Raw genomic sequence first — 16,988 nt, 5'->3', positions numbered from 1 at the left:
AACACATTCATACCTGGTCTGAAGCAACGTCCACACACACAAACAGGTGACACACAACAAACACACGTTACACTGTTCAGTCGTTGTTCTGTGACGTCAGACAATATCCTGTACTATACTGTATTCTATAGGTTTACATATAAAAGGAAAGAGACATTCACTGTGACACAGAGAAATATTTATGATGTCACTACAAGATTTGAACATGTGAATAACAACTGAGACAATATTTTAGTTTTTAAAACTTTAATTGTCATTTTAGACAAAAGTCATGATTGAAAAAACAAAAGCAAACAGAAAATACAGCCCCCCCCCCCGCCCGCATAAAAGACTGCAGTGAATGTTTAAAACTTGTGTGTTTGTCAGAGGATGATATGCAGAGTCTAACATTGGTATAATCCCTCATGGTCTCATAGATTTATTTTGCATTTGATCAAAAGAATGCACCATTTTCATTTTTATTGTAAAAAAAAAAACTACCTTCCAGATCTCTGGTCAGGTACAAAAAAAACAGATTAAATCTAAAATCCTGATGAAACACTGAAGAAAACAACAGAAACAGAAATGAATGCAGGGGGGAGGAGGAGGAGGAGGAAGAGGAAGAGGAGGAGGAAGAGAAGGAAGAGGAAGAGGAAGAGGAGGAGGAGGAGGAGGAGGAGGAGGAGGAGTGAACGTCCTGGGAACAGCCACACACCTGTGGCACCATGAATAGGACCCATCTGAGATGTTTGGAGACCACATGAGGCCTGAAGACGGCATCTGGGATGAAACCCCCCCCCCCCCGAGCAGTAACGGAGCGCGGGAGGGACAGTGTTGGTTGGAGCGGGCTGGGGATGAGATGGGGGGGGGGGGGGGGGGGGGGTCCACGATCAACAGCAGACAGGGAGGGGTCTTCACAGACAGTTGGAAGGCATTAGGGTGTCGGACAGGGACTTGTCAGATGCAGCTGTTGCTGCGGCTGATTGATAGAGTTTGTATTGCAGCCTGACGGGGGACTGGACTGGAGTCAGCGTTGAGAGGGATCATGTCAAATTCAGAAGGAAAAAAAAACAAACAAATAAAGTAGAAAAACACTAACATGAAATATTTTCTAAACACTGAATCGAAATCCGTCACATTTCTCAGCCCGGTGAATCATCGCTGCTGTTTCTATTTGATTTTGGTCTTTGATTTGAAAGAATTCATAAGTGTGGTGAGAGATATAAAACATCTGATCAGGTTAACATACAGAGCTATAAAATATACCCTACGCTGCACATTTATAAAAAGCATTCAGACTCTCGTCTCCATAAAGTCACTGAGCACTTAGTCACATGATAAGTAGTAGTTGTGTTTGGCGGCACAGGAGGGTACACAGCAGTTACTCGTTTGCATGTACATAATACTCCATGAGATACTCAAGACTACACTATTCAGATTAGATACGCGGATATGGCGTGACACATCGATATGTAACTACCGTACATAACACAAGGCTTCGAACTACGCGGCCCGATCACACCACCACATTCGTTTTACTGAGTCAGAGGGAGACGCACACCTGAGCTCACACAGCACGTCGCACAGGAAAGAAAACCAACCGTGTCCACACACACATTCTGGAAAGGAATTAGTGGAGACTTTAAACATATCTACAGACAACCTGGCCTCCGCTACGTGAGTGACAGTGTGTGTGTGTGTGTGTGTTAGTGTTCATTGATATCGACTACAAGGAATGACAAAGGTCCCAGATGCCACTTAATCACAATGGCACAGACAGTAGTAAACAATATTTCCATTTGTGGAAAAGTTCGAGGACTTTTCTTGACTTTACGTCGGGTGGATTCAACAGCAGCTCTCCTCTCAGGTTGTGTCGCGCCCGGCTGTCGCACACTCTTCCAATTTGAAACCGTGAGGCCGCAGTGAAGGGAGGATAACATACAATATACATCTTCGGTAGAGTGGCCCACATCCGCTGTGTTTTCCTGTGTACATGGTTGTGTCTGTGCATGAGTGTGTGACCGAGGGCGCCAGCAGGATGTGGCGTTTGTTAGCCGTTAGCAACTAATGTCTCTGCATTAGCAGCGTTAGCATCATATCCTTGCAGGCTCAGTGTCTTTGTCCTCCAGCAGGCTAATGAACTGACTGAAGCTCTCCTTCACCGCCTCCATGTTGTCGGTGGAGCTGCCGTCCAGGATCCAGCGCTTCCCTCGGGCCAGCGGCTCCAGCTCAAAGTATTTCTTGATCTGTTCGGCAAACACAAAGAAAGTGATCAGTTCAAATATTCAGGGTCACTCCAGACATTTAGACAGGATCACATTTAGTGACTCGAACGGTGCTCAGTGGATATCAAACCTCTGCCAAGGCCCAACAGTTACCTTATGAAACCACATGTAACTCTGCTAGATACAGATGTTTAAGATCAGTCCCCTTAATATGCCGGATTCGTTTCATCAAGATCCATAAATTACTTCCTGGCAAATTGGTGTAAATGTTCTGGAATGCATGAGAAAGTGAAAAACAAAAGAAATTCCTGGATCTGCATCATTGTCCAGAGCCAAAATCCAATGAGTTATTTTCCATGCGCCATCCTTCCACCAAGTTTCAGGGAAACGGTCGTAGCTTGTGCGTGTTCTCACTAAAGAACCAAACAAACCACGGACAGAGGTGGTCTGAGGTTATTAATCCTGATAATAGGTCCAGTTTTCAGTGCATTGTCCATGTGCTATTACACCACCATGTACATTTTTCAGATCTCCAACAAACATTACACCGGTTGATTTAAGTCCTCACCTATTATCTTGTGCTTTCTGAGCAGGGTTGAAAACACGGTAAAGCTTTTGTATGATTTTAGATCAACAACCATCTTATGATTCAGAGAGACAACCAGAAAACTCCTAGTTCACATGTTGCATTTAAGTTCTCAGAGAACACACTTTGTCCTGAGAAGCCAAGAACATTAAAAAAGGAAAAAAAAGGAAGATCCTCGTGTATCATCCCTGTCGCTGTTCAAGTAGTTTTCCATGCACAAAATGTTTTCTTCACAAAGTAACAAATACACAATCGTTTACACACAAAGGCACAGAGGGGAAAACCAAACACAGTAACATAAATATGAAACTACATGAAATTAAACAGTCTCCCTCTGAGAAATACGTTGGGAACTGATTATAAAGCTCATGTGTTCATCAGTGGGGGTGTGGTGAAGTTTGGGTGGGGGACCAGAACCAGCTGCTCGGTAAAAACAAAAACCTCTGAAGCTGCTGCAGGTTGTGAGGCTTTCTGATGTGAGAGCAATGGAAGCAATTTGGTTTGGCCGACGTGGACGAAGTTCAGCCGTCGCCTCCTGCTTGTCTGATCGTGACTGAACGATATCAAAGACGTGTTCTGACGACAGCTCAGAGAAAATTTAACACGACTAATGTCACTGATGCAATGAAAACACAATATTCCTTCATGTGTACATCATTCATTAATTTATTCAGTTTCACAATCACACATGTGCTGTGCTTCTAAAGAAATGTGTCAATCAGATGAATCAGGTAACACGACCAGCGAATTATTACCAAATTATCAGGACGTAGATTAAAAAGACATTAAAATCTAAAGATCTAAAGAATTCAAAGATCTTGACAATTAATTGTGTGGTTTTTACATTGAGTTTAAAGGAAACAAACAGCGGAGGTGGAAGAAAAGACACATGATTTTACTCACAATCTGTTTAGCGCTCAGATAGTATTTCTACATATTTATGCAAATATACAACAGACCTGACTGAACAGATCAACGCTGTGTATTCTGAAAAGCAACACAACCAGACAAATGGAGGCGCACACTCCCTGTAAACACCACCAAACCCACACAGGTGCCTGTCACACAGTCAAATGACTTTTCAACTTCAAGTGAAATTGCTTTTGTCTAGACCGTGCTGCGCTGTCTAGCTGTGCCATGGTGTGTGGCATGAAGAGGATGGGGAGGAGGAGGAGGAGGAGGAGGAGGAGGAGGAGGAGGAGGAGGAGGAGGGGGGGGTACTCTTTGTGTCTGCTCAAATCCAGCCAGCCATGCCAGCGAGTGGGAGAGTGAGCGCCGTCTCTGCCCCCCTGAGCCGAGTCTCTGTCCGGGTGTAATGTGAGTTTAATGACAGATTAAGTCACCTCAGCCGCGTTTGGCTCAGAGGCCTGGCTAGAAAGCCGAGCGGACCCAAACAGTGTTAACAAATCTGTCTGGGTAACTTGAGCTGCCCTAGTCCAGGCTCTAGCCCCAGACCTAGACTGCAGACGATGCGGCTGGCTGCCTGTCTGGCTGGCTGGCTCACTTGTCCGCCTGTAGCCAAGGCCCTCTTCTGGAAGACTCTGGCCCCTGCACTGGCAGACAATCAAAAGGCCAGCAGTGACCTCTGTGCAAGTGCAGACAGGCTCAAGCTTCTCTCACTTCCCTCTTTGCCTCACAGGCCAGCAGAACACACCCAGGGGCATCTCGCTGTGTGGCTAATGCCTCCTTCTAGGCAACAGACAACTGATCTCGCCAACCAGACCAGACGACCTATTAGGTTTTTAGTGCAGCTTTACAGTTGTGCACTCATGATAACACATGATATACCACAGAATCCCACATACACTGTACTGAACACCTCGTTGGTATGAACACCTTTATACGTGCTGCATTTCACCGACAGAGAAGATCAAATCCCAAAATTTTAATAACACAACAGGCGGACAGGACACATCCCCGACAACCCTGTCGCAGTGTGACACGGCTGAAGGAACCCCATGACCCGACGGTCGGGTGCATCCACACGGGCAGTCGACAGTGTGGCCCAAACCAGTTTCTCTGAGATTAAGTCCTCCTAAGCACACTTATGCTTGCTTAAGGAATTGCGTGAGGCAGTGGGAAGGGTAAGCCACACAAGACGTGGGTTGCCAGATGGCTCCTAGGATGACCACTGGGTCATCCAGTCTAGCTTCTTCTAGGTCATACAGACCAGGGGCCTCACCTTGTGCATACAGGAGAAAGCGGCTTATAGATGCAGAAGGGTGTCAAAAAAATCTTGAGTCACCTGTGTCTGTGTCAACTGTATTCCCACTGCTGGAATCCAGCCATGTCAGCCACTGGGGTTTACTGTTGAGGGGAGAGTCATAAAACTCAGGAAAGCAGACCCCTTTGGCAACAGGCCTAAATAGTTACAATGACTATTTGTACAGAGGGACTGAGAACTATAGCTTAGCCTGGATATTATAAGTATTCTTATTAAAGATAAGTATATCTCATCCTGTTTTAAGAGTGAGAGATTAAAATGAGATTTATTACTAATTTGTGTAAGGTGGAGGAGTGATCAATGCCTCCTACAGACTTAAAACAGCCATTGTTACCTGTTTGTATGTTTTGGCAGATTAGCAAACCCTCAAAGTAAAAACTAAAGTAAAAGTGCATCTGTTTAGGTTTAATTCAAGATCTGATATACTACACATATGTGCAGAATTATGCAGGAGGCTTGGTAAGTGTGTACGACTGCTGCCAAGCCAAGTGCCGCAGGGAGAGCCGGCATTGTAGCAACATAGTTTTACTGTGTGAATTCCTGTAGGTCACTGGTGAGAAATATTAATCATGAGACAAATGCCTTCTCCACTGGAGGCCAACCAATATGGATTTTTGGGTCAGATGCCAATAATATGATGATATTAGGGAGTATAAAAACGTCCTATACCGATGTGTGTGTGTGTGTGTGTATATATATCATTATATATAATGAGTCCTCAAATGTCGTTATCAGACATTTATGACAAAGAACTATTTTACATTTTAACTATAAACTTTATTATAAATAAATGATATCAAATATATAGAACTTGAATTAAGAAAATAAACAATTTCTTTACATAAAACATAAATGTACATCTTTTCAGCATTGTTTAATCTAGAAAATTAAAAGAATTCAGTAAATCTAAACACATACTATAAAGTCTGTGAGAGGATCATATTGGCAGATGTTATCAGCCAACCAATAAACCTATCAGGAGCTATTGTGGAGAAGTTTGTCAGGGTGGGACTGTGTCTATAAAGGAATTTCTAGGTACAGTTCTTTAATCGCTATGGGAAATCCAAAAGGACTGAACGTTTCCGACAGAAAGACTATTAAAAGAGACAATTCAGCAATTACTTTTCGGATAATGAGATAGAAAAAAAGTATTTTCATTGAAGACGCATCATTAGGGTTTGACAATTTGTGACCCAGTGTCTGCAGGGAGTGGCTGGACATTTAGTCAGCTAAGCTTAAGCTCCAACCCTGGCACTAGTTCAGGTTCCTTAAAGCAGCAGATGGGCACGCATAGCATGTGCTCCCTAACCCTATGCCAGATTACAAAATGTGATGGTCACTGTTGGCATCATGTCACGTCAGGAGGATGTCGCGCCACCAGCAGCCGGGCTCTGGCCTCCTGACGGAGTAAACGCACCGGGGAGGCAAAAACACACAAAACAGACTGACGCGAAGAGAGAGAGAGAAAAGAAGACGGAGTTTGGGCCAAATTCTAGTCACGGAGGTGCGTGATGTTGGCGGCTGAGAATATAGAAGAAGACCCCCTGACACATTTATATCCCTGTTATGCAGAGGTGCCCAGTCTAAAAATAAATGTGAGGATTCAAACTAGAAAGCAGGTGTTCTTGTGCTCTTAAGTCTTTTTTTAGGCTACTGAAAAACAAAAAGCTAAAAGAAAATCAATCTTAAAAATCTAAAATGAGATTAAAAATAAATATTTCTTCAACCTGCTTGTTTTATTTCTAATTAGGCTCATAGTTTGAGCTGCATCCAATCCCAGCATGCATCTTTTTAACACTTATATTGAGTAGAAACAGATCAACATTTCCCTCCTAGCAATTTCTAATGATATTACTGTTGGCATCGCTGCTGCAAAGACCGTATTGCAACATCAATACAGCTGTAGGCCTACCGCCCAAAGCAAACCAATTTGAACTAGAACCCCCGTTCTCAATGCGATGATGAATAAGTTTGAATTCTGTTACTGACCAATCTAAACAGTTTTGAACCCTCAAGTTCCAGAGCTCTTTGTAGCCATCGCGAGTCCCGGGACAAACACAGCACCAATGGGTCAGTGTATGGTAAAAAAATGTTTTTCTTTTTCCTCCATTTCTATCACTCTGTCTTTTTCTTTTGCTGGTAAAGAAAAAATAAAGAAGAAAGTTGTTCTATGCAATTTTTGTTACCTGGGAAATTCTATCGACATCTACAGGGGAAAACAAAAAGCACTATCCTCTTTTTGTTTTGGTTGCACAGACGCAGACCCACTTCCTTTGTGCCTTAAAGCGCGCCATTATTTTTCTGGGAGATTTCATGCAGACAGCGGCAGATAGAATAGAATAGTGAAGGTGAGGTTGTTATAATAGAAACTGACTTTATGAAAACATATGACATACATAACATATCACTGACCCTTTTCTACCAGTTCTGCTTTCATTGAGCCTGTACATTTCATATGATATAGAATTTTAGTTTTATTAATTTGTCTGTCTATTTGACCCACCTTTAACATGATTTTTAAGTAGTAATGGTCATGGAACATTGTCATTACTTGGTCAACATCCTGTCTGTTTCTTATGTTTCTTTTTGCCATTGAGTTTGTGCTGAGTGACTCAGATTACGTTCCTTTCCTAAGAGAGTGATGGCACCGGTCCAAGGCAACACAGTGCACTCAGTTAACATGTTCAGGATCTTTCTGATAAAAGACTTGCTGCGGTTCGATGGTCTTGCGCTATGCACACGTATTTGGGAAATCTAACGTTAGTTTCAGCATTCTTGCAGAGGTTAACAGCAAAGCCAGACACAGGGTTGCTGGATGCACTCCTGCCACAGATCAGTATCGTAAAAGAAAGTTAAATGACCTGTGCTGTCAGCTCTCAATTTCTCATCGAGGGCGAGTTTTTTCTGCCGAGTCTGGCTCTTGCAGTTGCCTCAGGTTCCAAAAGTCTGAGAAAAATATCAAAACTAAATTTAATGATATCAAATAATACTAATAATCTCTTCCTGTTTAAGTAATGTGATCATAAAGAGAAGAACAGGAAATGTTCACTTGAGAAGATTTTGCCTTTAAGCGATGTTTTAAAAAGCCAAAGCATTAAGAGACACTGATAAAAATAAGTGATTGAACAGATAAGGGATCCCTCAAACATTGCTTGACTGCAGGCAACTATCAAAACTTCTTTGTGGGCCAAAGATAAATAATAAACTCATTTGAGAACTAATGATTTCAGCCTCAAGGTTTTTATTTGGGATTGAAAGCACATGTGAACAGTGACCTATGGTGAAGCAGGAGAATGTGGTCAAAATATATCTCCAGGTATTAGGTATTCTAGAGGGGAATTCCTAATATTATATCATATTATAATATTTTAAGCTTTAAAATAACGGTGACTCAAAACATGGCGGATATGGCCTCTGATGCTCTTTCCCAACATGGCCACACGTCTATCACGCATCACTGTCATGTGTCAGAATCTCACCACACGAGTAAGCTATATAACTGGAGAGGGAAGCATTAGGGGATCTCTGAAATAGGGAAAGTGGCATACTCAAATATCCAAGACAATCAATTACACCATTTCTTGACATGTTGGCCCCTGTGAAGATATCAGTCACTTGAAAAGTGGCCCACACTGGCGACTGCATTGAAATGGGAGGGGTAATGTGAGATCCACTTACCATATAATAGATATGGCTCTGTTTGCTTTTCCGGCTTACCTAAAGAGCCTTAAAGACATGAGAAAGCCTGGAGGTCCCCATGAGGGGAAGAGTTGGGAAGCCTGTGAAAAAACAAACATTGCACCACCACAAACCTTGGAAGGTGTCAAATGAAACAGCCCACTGGGCAGTAAGTAAAAACTAGAAGCCTATTTAGAAAAGGTTGTAACACCTTGGGCAATGGACCACGGCGGAGATAACTATCTGCGAGCCTTAAACAAGCAAAACAACAACCTGATCACCTTGTGGGGGGAAGTATTAGATGAAGGGAGCGTCCTGATGGCCCCGAATGTTACACCCCTTCTGTTTGGCCATGTTTTCTCTCTGTCTCTTGATACGTTGATAATCAAGTAAAAGTAAAAATGTAAAAAAATATAAATTGCAAGAAGAGAGGACCTTAGACCCCATGGAGCCCATTCTAAATGCAGCCTCATCTTGTGTCCACACCAACTCACATCTGTACTTGTGCTTTCGTCTTTAAGGAAGTTGTCATTGTTATTCAAAACTACAATGGCTGCTTGAAGTAAAAAAAAGCTGGAAAAGCTGACTTTGTGGTCTCCATGTTGCCCTTGTACAGTGTTGTTGTTGCTTTCTCACTCTTGATGTCTTAAAAATTGATTGGCTCTGTTGGGGCTGGTGCATTTTTGAGGGAGCAGAAAAGGAAGTGGGGTACCAAAGACCAACAGGCCAATCATCAGGCAGGACTGTTGCACACTTGGCACAGTTGAAGACGTCAATGGGTTAAATTTTATTATTGCAGCTCCTTCCACAATTAGGTAATTGTGGTGGTTTGCCGATGCACATGACTGCAAAGTCCCAAGCAGAACGTGCGGAAAGCGATTTGATGAAAATTCGAAGAAAAATGCTTTTCTTAATTCAAAAGAAGCCGTGACGACAAAAAGTAACACAAGGACTATAAACTTAAAGTTCAAGCATGGAGAGAAGTAGCAGGGGAAAGAAACGTACTTTCAGTTCATTTGCTTTGGATACGTCCAAGAACTAGCAAGCCCATAAAAACATTGAAGCCACCCTGGAACCGAGCCATTGCTGGAGAACTGTTGGACCAGGGGATTCTGGAGGTAGCAGGTTAAGACTTAAGTCCCCATGTCACAGTGCAAGAAGTGAGCGGCTTTTAGATTTACTGTCCTGTTCCACTCACGTGGGACCATGGGTCTCCCCAAGGCTCAGCGCAGTGCAGGTTCAAAGTGATTCACTTGCGGAACAATTCTCTTCAAAGCCAACTGACCACTGCCAGATCAGAGCCATCCTCAGAGGCGCTGTAAATCTAAGCAAGACTGCACAGGGGACATTCTTGCCAACCCTTTTAGTGTGCTCCTCCGAACAATGCTATTGCACTTAAGAGCATACACGGTGATAATGTCCTTTCCATATAGGCAGCAATTTTTTTTTTTAGGTTTTAAAGATGTGCTCAGGAATATTCTCATTTGGACATTGAGCACGTTCAGTTTGCTTTTTTTTATGTTTCCCAATTAATTGAGCAAACAAATATCAGTTTGATTATTTGATATTAGCAAATATCTTCCTCAGTATTGTGATAAGTATTTTAAACATTTCTCCCTGCTCAACAGGAGACTAGATCAGTTACCAGAACAGTCAAGAAACAGATGAGCCACTGGATCCTTAAGATGATTATTAAACCCATGAGTTTCTGTTATGTCCTAACTTCTCAAAACACATTTCTCTTTGGGTGAAGTCCCTCAAAGAGATCACGGAGTGAGTGTCAGAAACCTGGGGAAGTTACAGTCAAGAAGTGTTCATGAATTACATTTTCAATAGTCAGGGTGCGCGCTGGGTGTAAAGGGGAAGAAAAACATCCGTCCTCTCATGTAGTGTGGAAAATGACTGGCAGGTTCAGTAGCCGGGACATGGCCCCTTCCCCAGGGGTTGACCTGCAGGACACCAAGAAAAGTCTGAGGACAGAATATCTGGGATATGAGTGTAGGGGGCGGGAGGGGTGCCCATGTTTGCCTTGCCTTATAACAGATTTACAGTAACTCAATTTATTAAAGGCCAAGAGCTCCCTGACAAGGAACATCTGGTTTGTGGGACTTGAACGGGGGAGCTGGCGTCCTGCCCGTGGTCTCTGCTGCAGGGGCCAATATGCCAGCACCTTCCCTTGAGCCCGCCCTCATTCTCGTCTTCTTGTGAAGAGGGCCGCCTCGCTGAAGCAGCCCACACAGAGGGCCCTCAAAGCCCAGGAGGTCTGTCACAAGCCACCCCTCCTCCTCCAAGACCCCCCTAGTGGGACCCTCCACCCCTTTCACTCGGAGGCCCCCCTTTCACGCTCCAGTCCTGACAGTTGACCAGCTTGAAAGCTGCAGCAGGCCCCTGCTTTAGCACACAGCACGCGGCATTACAATCAAAGTGCTCCCCCTCTGCAAAAGATTTAAACCATGCGTCAAGTTGGAGTCTGTGCACACACGTACGCACGCACGCACACGCACAGACACACACACACACACACACACACACACACCTCTCTTACATGGACAAACAAACCCACAAAAACATACACACGCACACACCATGGGACCATCATATTTGCAATTCAAGGTTCCTGGGTTTTATTGTCTTTCTGCCTTGCATACCTTCGCCTCTTCGTAATCATGACCACATCGTCACATGGCTTCTTCATGTGTCTGCGCAAGTACACATATTTGTTTGTGTTCTGTAAATAAATCACACGAAGGTTTCTCACAGTAGAAAGAACGAGAGCAGATAAATACTAAACAAACGCACTAATAAGAACACAAAGGAAATAACGAAACCACAGCTCGTTAACATAAAACACACATTACACGCACCTTTTCAAGCTGTTTCAAGTCTGTCTCTAATTTATTCTCAATCACTCTGCGAAAGTTCATTTAAATCCACACATCAGTGGTTTCTTTGTAAAACACTGTGTGCATAGTTACGGGGATCCACGCCCTCAGCATCAAAAATGAGATTTGATATACTTAAGGAAATGTGTTTATTTTTATGCACTATTAATTCCTTCTGTTAGCAAACTGCTTCTGACTGGTTTTAATCATTACCAGGAAATCAGAGGTGTACAGCCAAAGCTGTGGCTCAGCCCAGGCAACAGCTGCCACAGCACCAACAAACACTTTCATACCAGGGATGAAAGCTGCCCCATGTGCTCTTTCCTTTTCAGTTAATTATGCATAAACCTAATAACGACCATCGAAAATTAGGTATTTCAGAGGGGAAGAACAAAAGAGACTGAAACAGAAGTTTCACCTCTGAGGAGCCAGGATGAAACTCAAAAAACATTAGTCATTTTGAGTTTCGTCAAAAGGGTAAGTTTCAATGGATGAAAATCTCAATGGAAGAAAACCCCCAGAGATTCCCAGCGTTTGATCCCTGTGAGTCAGCAATGGAACCTGGGGGTCAAATCACATGCTGAATAGGCTTTTCGGAAGTCTTGTCCTGGCTAGTGGCGGCCGGTCGTCCGACCCCGCTTGACCAGCAGACAAAGGGAGGGCACTGACTACAATTGGGATGGGGGGATTCTTTTCTCCGCCAATGGAAAGTCCGGCCCTGAATAGGGTCTGCATAGCTGAATTGAGTTCCACACCGATTTTGAGAGTGAGGACCCGCTGGGGTCAGAGTTCAGCATAATTTGACGCTGGCTGTGGGAAAAGGCGAGCGTGGTGCCCACACAACCTGCCGACTGCCCTCTCACCCACGTTGCCCCTTAACCTCCCAAAGGGACAGACCACCAGCCCACCAGCCCAGGGATGACAGGATGAGAAAGGCTGTATGGGTGGGAAAAGGAAAGAAAACTGAGATGAAGGTGGGCGGGACGGCTGCACCAGCAGGATTGACAAAGATGTGAGAGAGCTGGACCATCAAAGAAACAAGAAGTTTCTAAGTAGCTTCACATATTGCGCTTAGCACACATTCTCCAGAGGGTAATCAATATGGGCAGCTTGACTGGTTTGTCAACCCTCATCTTCCAAGGTGGGATGGATGGAGCACTGGGTACACATCTGTGAGATTTCCTCTGGCAGGGAGGGTCAGCAGTCTTTTTTGTGTGTGTGTAATCACTCACTCACTCACACAGCACACGTGCAAACAGAGGTTAATAGGTGCTTGGAAACCTATGCAACAGTACACAACTAAAAGTGGCCCGGCATTTATGAAAGAGACCGATATATTTACAAGCTAAAACATCTGGATTTAAAACATCCTGTGGAGTGTAGCTTGACATCAGGGCCACCTGAAAAGATGCATGGAAATATAATTATATGGTAAATTGACTGCGTTTACACAGCGCTTTTTCTAGTCTATACTACTTAAAGCACTTTGCAATGTACGTCACATTTACCCACTTACACAGTCACTGATTGGCACAGCTTCAGGAGCAGTTAAGTGTCTTGCTCAAGGACACGTCAACATGCTCTTTGGAGGAGGGTGATTGAACCAGGAACTTTACAATTACAAGATGATCGTTCTACCACCTGAACAACAATATATCCTGAGTCCAATATGTTGCCCCACACGCTGTCTGTGTACTGATTTTTCTTTAAAGCGTCCAAGCAGCAAAGCGTCCTGGGACCCTAATGGTCTTGTTTTCATCTTTCTTTCTTATTTTTCTCGGCTTTAAGTGTTTGTGCAGCTAAAACCATAAAATTCACAGAAATCAGCAGGTGGGTTGCAAATTACACTTATTACGCAGCCATTTTTTGTCTGTGTAATTTGTGTAACAATTGGCCTCAAGGTGGCGCCTTAATGATCAAGTAAACGTTTTGCAATTATCTTAAAAATGGCTTGGCCTAAAGTCAAAATTCTTTCACAGGTTTAATCTCTTAATTCTACTACATCTTTTCTGAAATCACTGAGCCTTCACTACGAAATATTCTGCTCCTAGACGCCCCCAAAATGCAGATGTCTGGATATTGCTTGGTCGCTCACATCTGGTGCAGATTGATTCAAGTGGCAGCGGCTTATTACAAAAAATCTAAATAACTACACATTTCAACATCCATACTTTAAAGAAATCTAAATAAATGACATGTTCATCCTACAAAACCAAAGTTTTCTTGCCACAACCAGTCAACACTGACAATGGTTCACTGCAAATTGGGAATCTCACTTGCCAAGGATTTAACAATTCATGCATGTGGTATCCAAATGTTTGCAAGCTGCTTAGAGGCTTATCATTGCTGCTCGCGGTGAAATAAAACTTAACAATTGGCCGACTGACAGTCACAAGCATTTCTGGTCACCATCCGGAGGAATAGAAAACATTTTTCTATTTTCTTTCCTTCCATGAATTTCCTCCAACCAGGAGTCAGGCATTTTGTTCCACTTCCAAAAATGCAAAGGTGTAGCTCACTGCCGAGCCTCCACGGAAACATTTTTCTGCTGTTTAGGAAACACACAGCGTTTCACGTAGATCACAGACTGTGGGACGGGAGACTCTGTTTCAACAATCCCTTTTCATTAACATCACACAAACAAGGAACACTGATTACACCTGTGATATTACCCACATTCAACCAGGACCTGCAAACCTTACTGAAGTTCTGTCAAATATCTCCGTATAAAGAGACATAGTTAAATGATTAAATCACACAATGAAGAGCGATGGCATGTAATGTAAAACAAGATTAAAAGGCAGACTGGCATTTAAAAAATTGTAAGAGCTAACGTTGGCAAATAAAGCTGTCAACGCCGTCATCTAAACGACTGTCTGGTAACGGCCACTGGCTGGAGACACCTCTTAACAAACCGTCACGTGCTGCTTTACATGGAATGTCACACTTCAGGGTGTAATACAGTGCACCTCATCAACTGACAGCGGGGAACAGAAATCCGAGAGCTGTGCGATGCCACTGACTGTTCTTCTGCAGTTCCTGTCTGCTGATCATTCTGCATGTCCCCCAAACCAAAAGATTTATTTGGTCAGTGTAAAATAACACAAGCATAACAAGCATGTGTAAAGTTAATGAGTTAGTTGCTACTGGCGTCCAAAACAGGAAGTTAAAAATTACTCATAAAACTGAACATCAAAAGAGAAACAGGCAGCAGAGTAGGAAGCTCGATCTGGCACAGGCACCTGCACGTTACTAATCTGGGGAGAATGCGCCCCTCATTTTAAAGGCTGACACTTTGTAAAGAAAAAGAGGCACTGGACTGACTCATCTGAATTATATTTAAAGAGTAAAGCACCATCGGGAACATTGTGTGCAAAAAGAAGAATATGTCTAGAAGTGGTTCTATATGCATCGGATATTATTATTGCAATAACATTTATGATGTATTTTGCAGATTATACCAGTGAGATAACACCTCTCCCTACGGTGGACATACCCAGGGCCAACTTCAGCTTGGTTCCAGCTTTGTGCTCGGTGTGTTTAAATAATGTGGCCGTAGAGCCATTTGGCACTTTAGAAATGAGGGACAGAGCTCAGCAAGGTCACCTGCTCCTCATCCGTTTTTGCCACTGTAGCCAGCAACTCACAAGTCAGTGGGTTGGGGAGGGGCGCTGGGGGTTGGGGAGGGCTGGTTGCTGACCGGCTTCAGTCTAGACGGCTCAATACGCAGTTGACTTTTTAAACCCGCTTGTCTGGAAAAAGAGCAGACGTGAGGTAAGAGGGGGGTGAGCTGCAGCTCTGGTGGTGGTGCATTTTGGCAGCCGCAGCAAGCGGGCTACGCTCGCTGCGAGAGAGGGGATGGTAGAAAAAGGGAAAGAGCGAAAGAGAGACAGTGAGAAAGAGAAACAGACAGCGACGCAGAGAGAGAGAGAGAGAGAGAGAGAGAGAGAGAGAGAGAGATTCAGAGACGCTATCGGAGAGAGCCATCCGAGTCATGGCTGTGGCTCCATTGTCAAGGTCAGCGAGCTGCGGAGTAAAAAGTCACGCCACCTGACCCCCTCCCACTCCGCCTGTCTGCTTTCCTGCTGTTCATCCCCTGTCCTCCCCCTCAGTACCTCCATCAGTCTCGTCTGCTCACTCAGCACACATGGAGAGAGAGTCTGAACTCAGCCATAGGACAAATATAAATCAGACGTATGGGGGTTTTAAAATGCATTTTACTAAATGAACAAACACAGTTTCCAGAACCAGGCAGCTGCATGTGTCATTGTTTAACATCTGAATCTCTCCCTTCCTCTCATAATATAAATGTTCATTTAAATCTACTCAAAAACGGAGCTGGTTTCTCTTTTTGATGCTGTGTTTAAATTCTGCATCAGAAATATTTATGCAAAAACGGTTTAGAACACATTCATCTTCATTTGGCATCTGAAATGTCGTGATGGCAAATTAGCAAAAGTCAAGCGGATATGTCTGTTTGAAACGCTGACTGCACTCGATTTGCAGTTTTCATTAGTCCCAATCTTAAAATTATTTGACATTGCACAATGATCTCATCTTTACAAGACTGGCAATGAGCCCTTTTGGAAGTTCTCTTAATGATTATTCTGCAGAGAGAAGGAGGAAGATGAAATTGGCTCACTTCTAATTTTGCAACATTACTTAACTCTCTTAAGGCAAAAGCCACCCCCCCGAAGAATACAGACATCTGCTGAATCATTTGACGGGGCTGCAGCAATCCGTTATTGATTGTCTGCTGGGTCTGAATGCTTACTACTAATGATTAAATCTAGACGAAAAGACTAAGAGAGGTTATAGCTCACAGGCTGCCCTCCCCACGATTAATCACTGACCGGAGCTTGTTCCAACGATGAGGTATGTTAAAAACAAAAGGGCAAGCCAACGCAACAGGGAAGCATCGCATCACGTTAGTCGTGAGCATCGGTGTTTACGGACCAGCTGAGTTGAGCACACATGCGCCCCCCTGCAAGCTTCTTAATATCACCAGCTCTTACTTTTTCTTTCCTGCGACATTAAGAACAAGCTGAGGGAGGAGAGAACGTGCATCGGGACGCATCACGACTTGTGTAGTAAAGACAGTCAACGAAACAGACATCTGGTATTATATCATACACAATAGCACCACACACTTATGACTAGATCAGAATTTTCATATCAGAGTTGTGAGAAAACTCCAATTCAAGTGAGAAACTGACAATAGTCCTTTTTCACGAGAAATGCTTTTGCACCCTGTTCACAGCAAGTCTTTGTTTCATTGTCTTATTGTGTTCGACCTTGTCCCTTCTCAGAAAAGAGCTGCAAGTTAAATATGATCCTTCCCTTTAAATAGTGCAGATTTTAACTGAACATGACAGCATTCTGCAGCCAAACCCACAGAAACATAAACCTTTAAT

General features: G+C 43.5%; 1 protein-coding gene across 2 annotated transcripts in view; it reads right to left on the bottom strand.

Annotated features, from left to right (window-relative positions):
- Nucleotides 1-236: 236 nt before the first annotated feature.
- LOC117767529 (ADP-ribosylation factor-like protein 15) overlaps nt 237-16,988 on the bottom strand; it is a 90,729-nt gene continuing 73,977 nt past the window's right edge. For both annotated transcript variants that reach the window (XM_034595262.1, XM_034595260.1), the window contains exon 5: nt 237-2,225. In XM_034595262.1, the coding sequence (XP_034451153.1) occupies nt 2,073-2,225 (153 nt within the window). In that variant the 3' untranslated portion in view covers nt 237-2,072. The remainder of the gene's footprint in view (nt 2,226-16,988) is intronic.

Source organism: Hippoglossus hippoglossus, chromosome 9 (genome assembly GCF_009819705.1).
Source record: "Hippoglossus hippoglossus isolate fHipHip1 chromosome 9, fHipHip1.pri, whole genome shotgun sequence".
Taxonomy (NCBI): Eukaryota; Metazoa; Chordata; class Actinopteri; order Pleuronectiformes; family Pleuronectidae; genus Hippoglossus; species Hippoglossus hippoglossus.
This window is presented reverse-complemented; position numbering and strand designations above follow the sequence as displayed.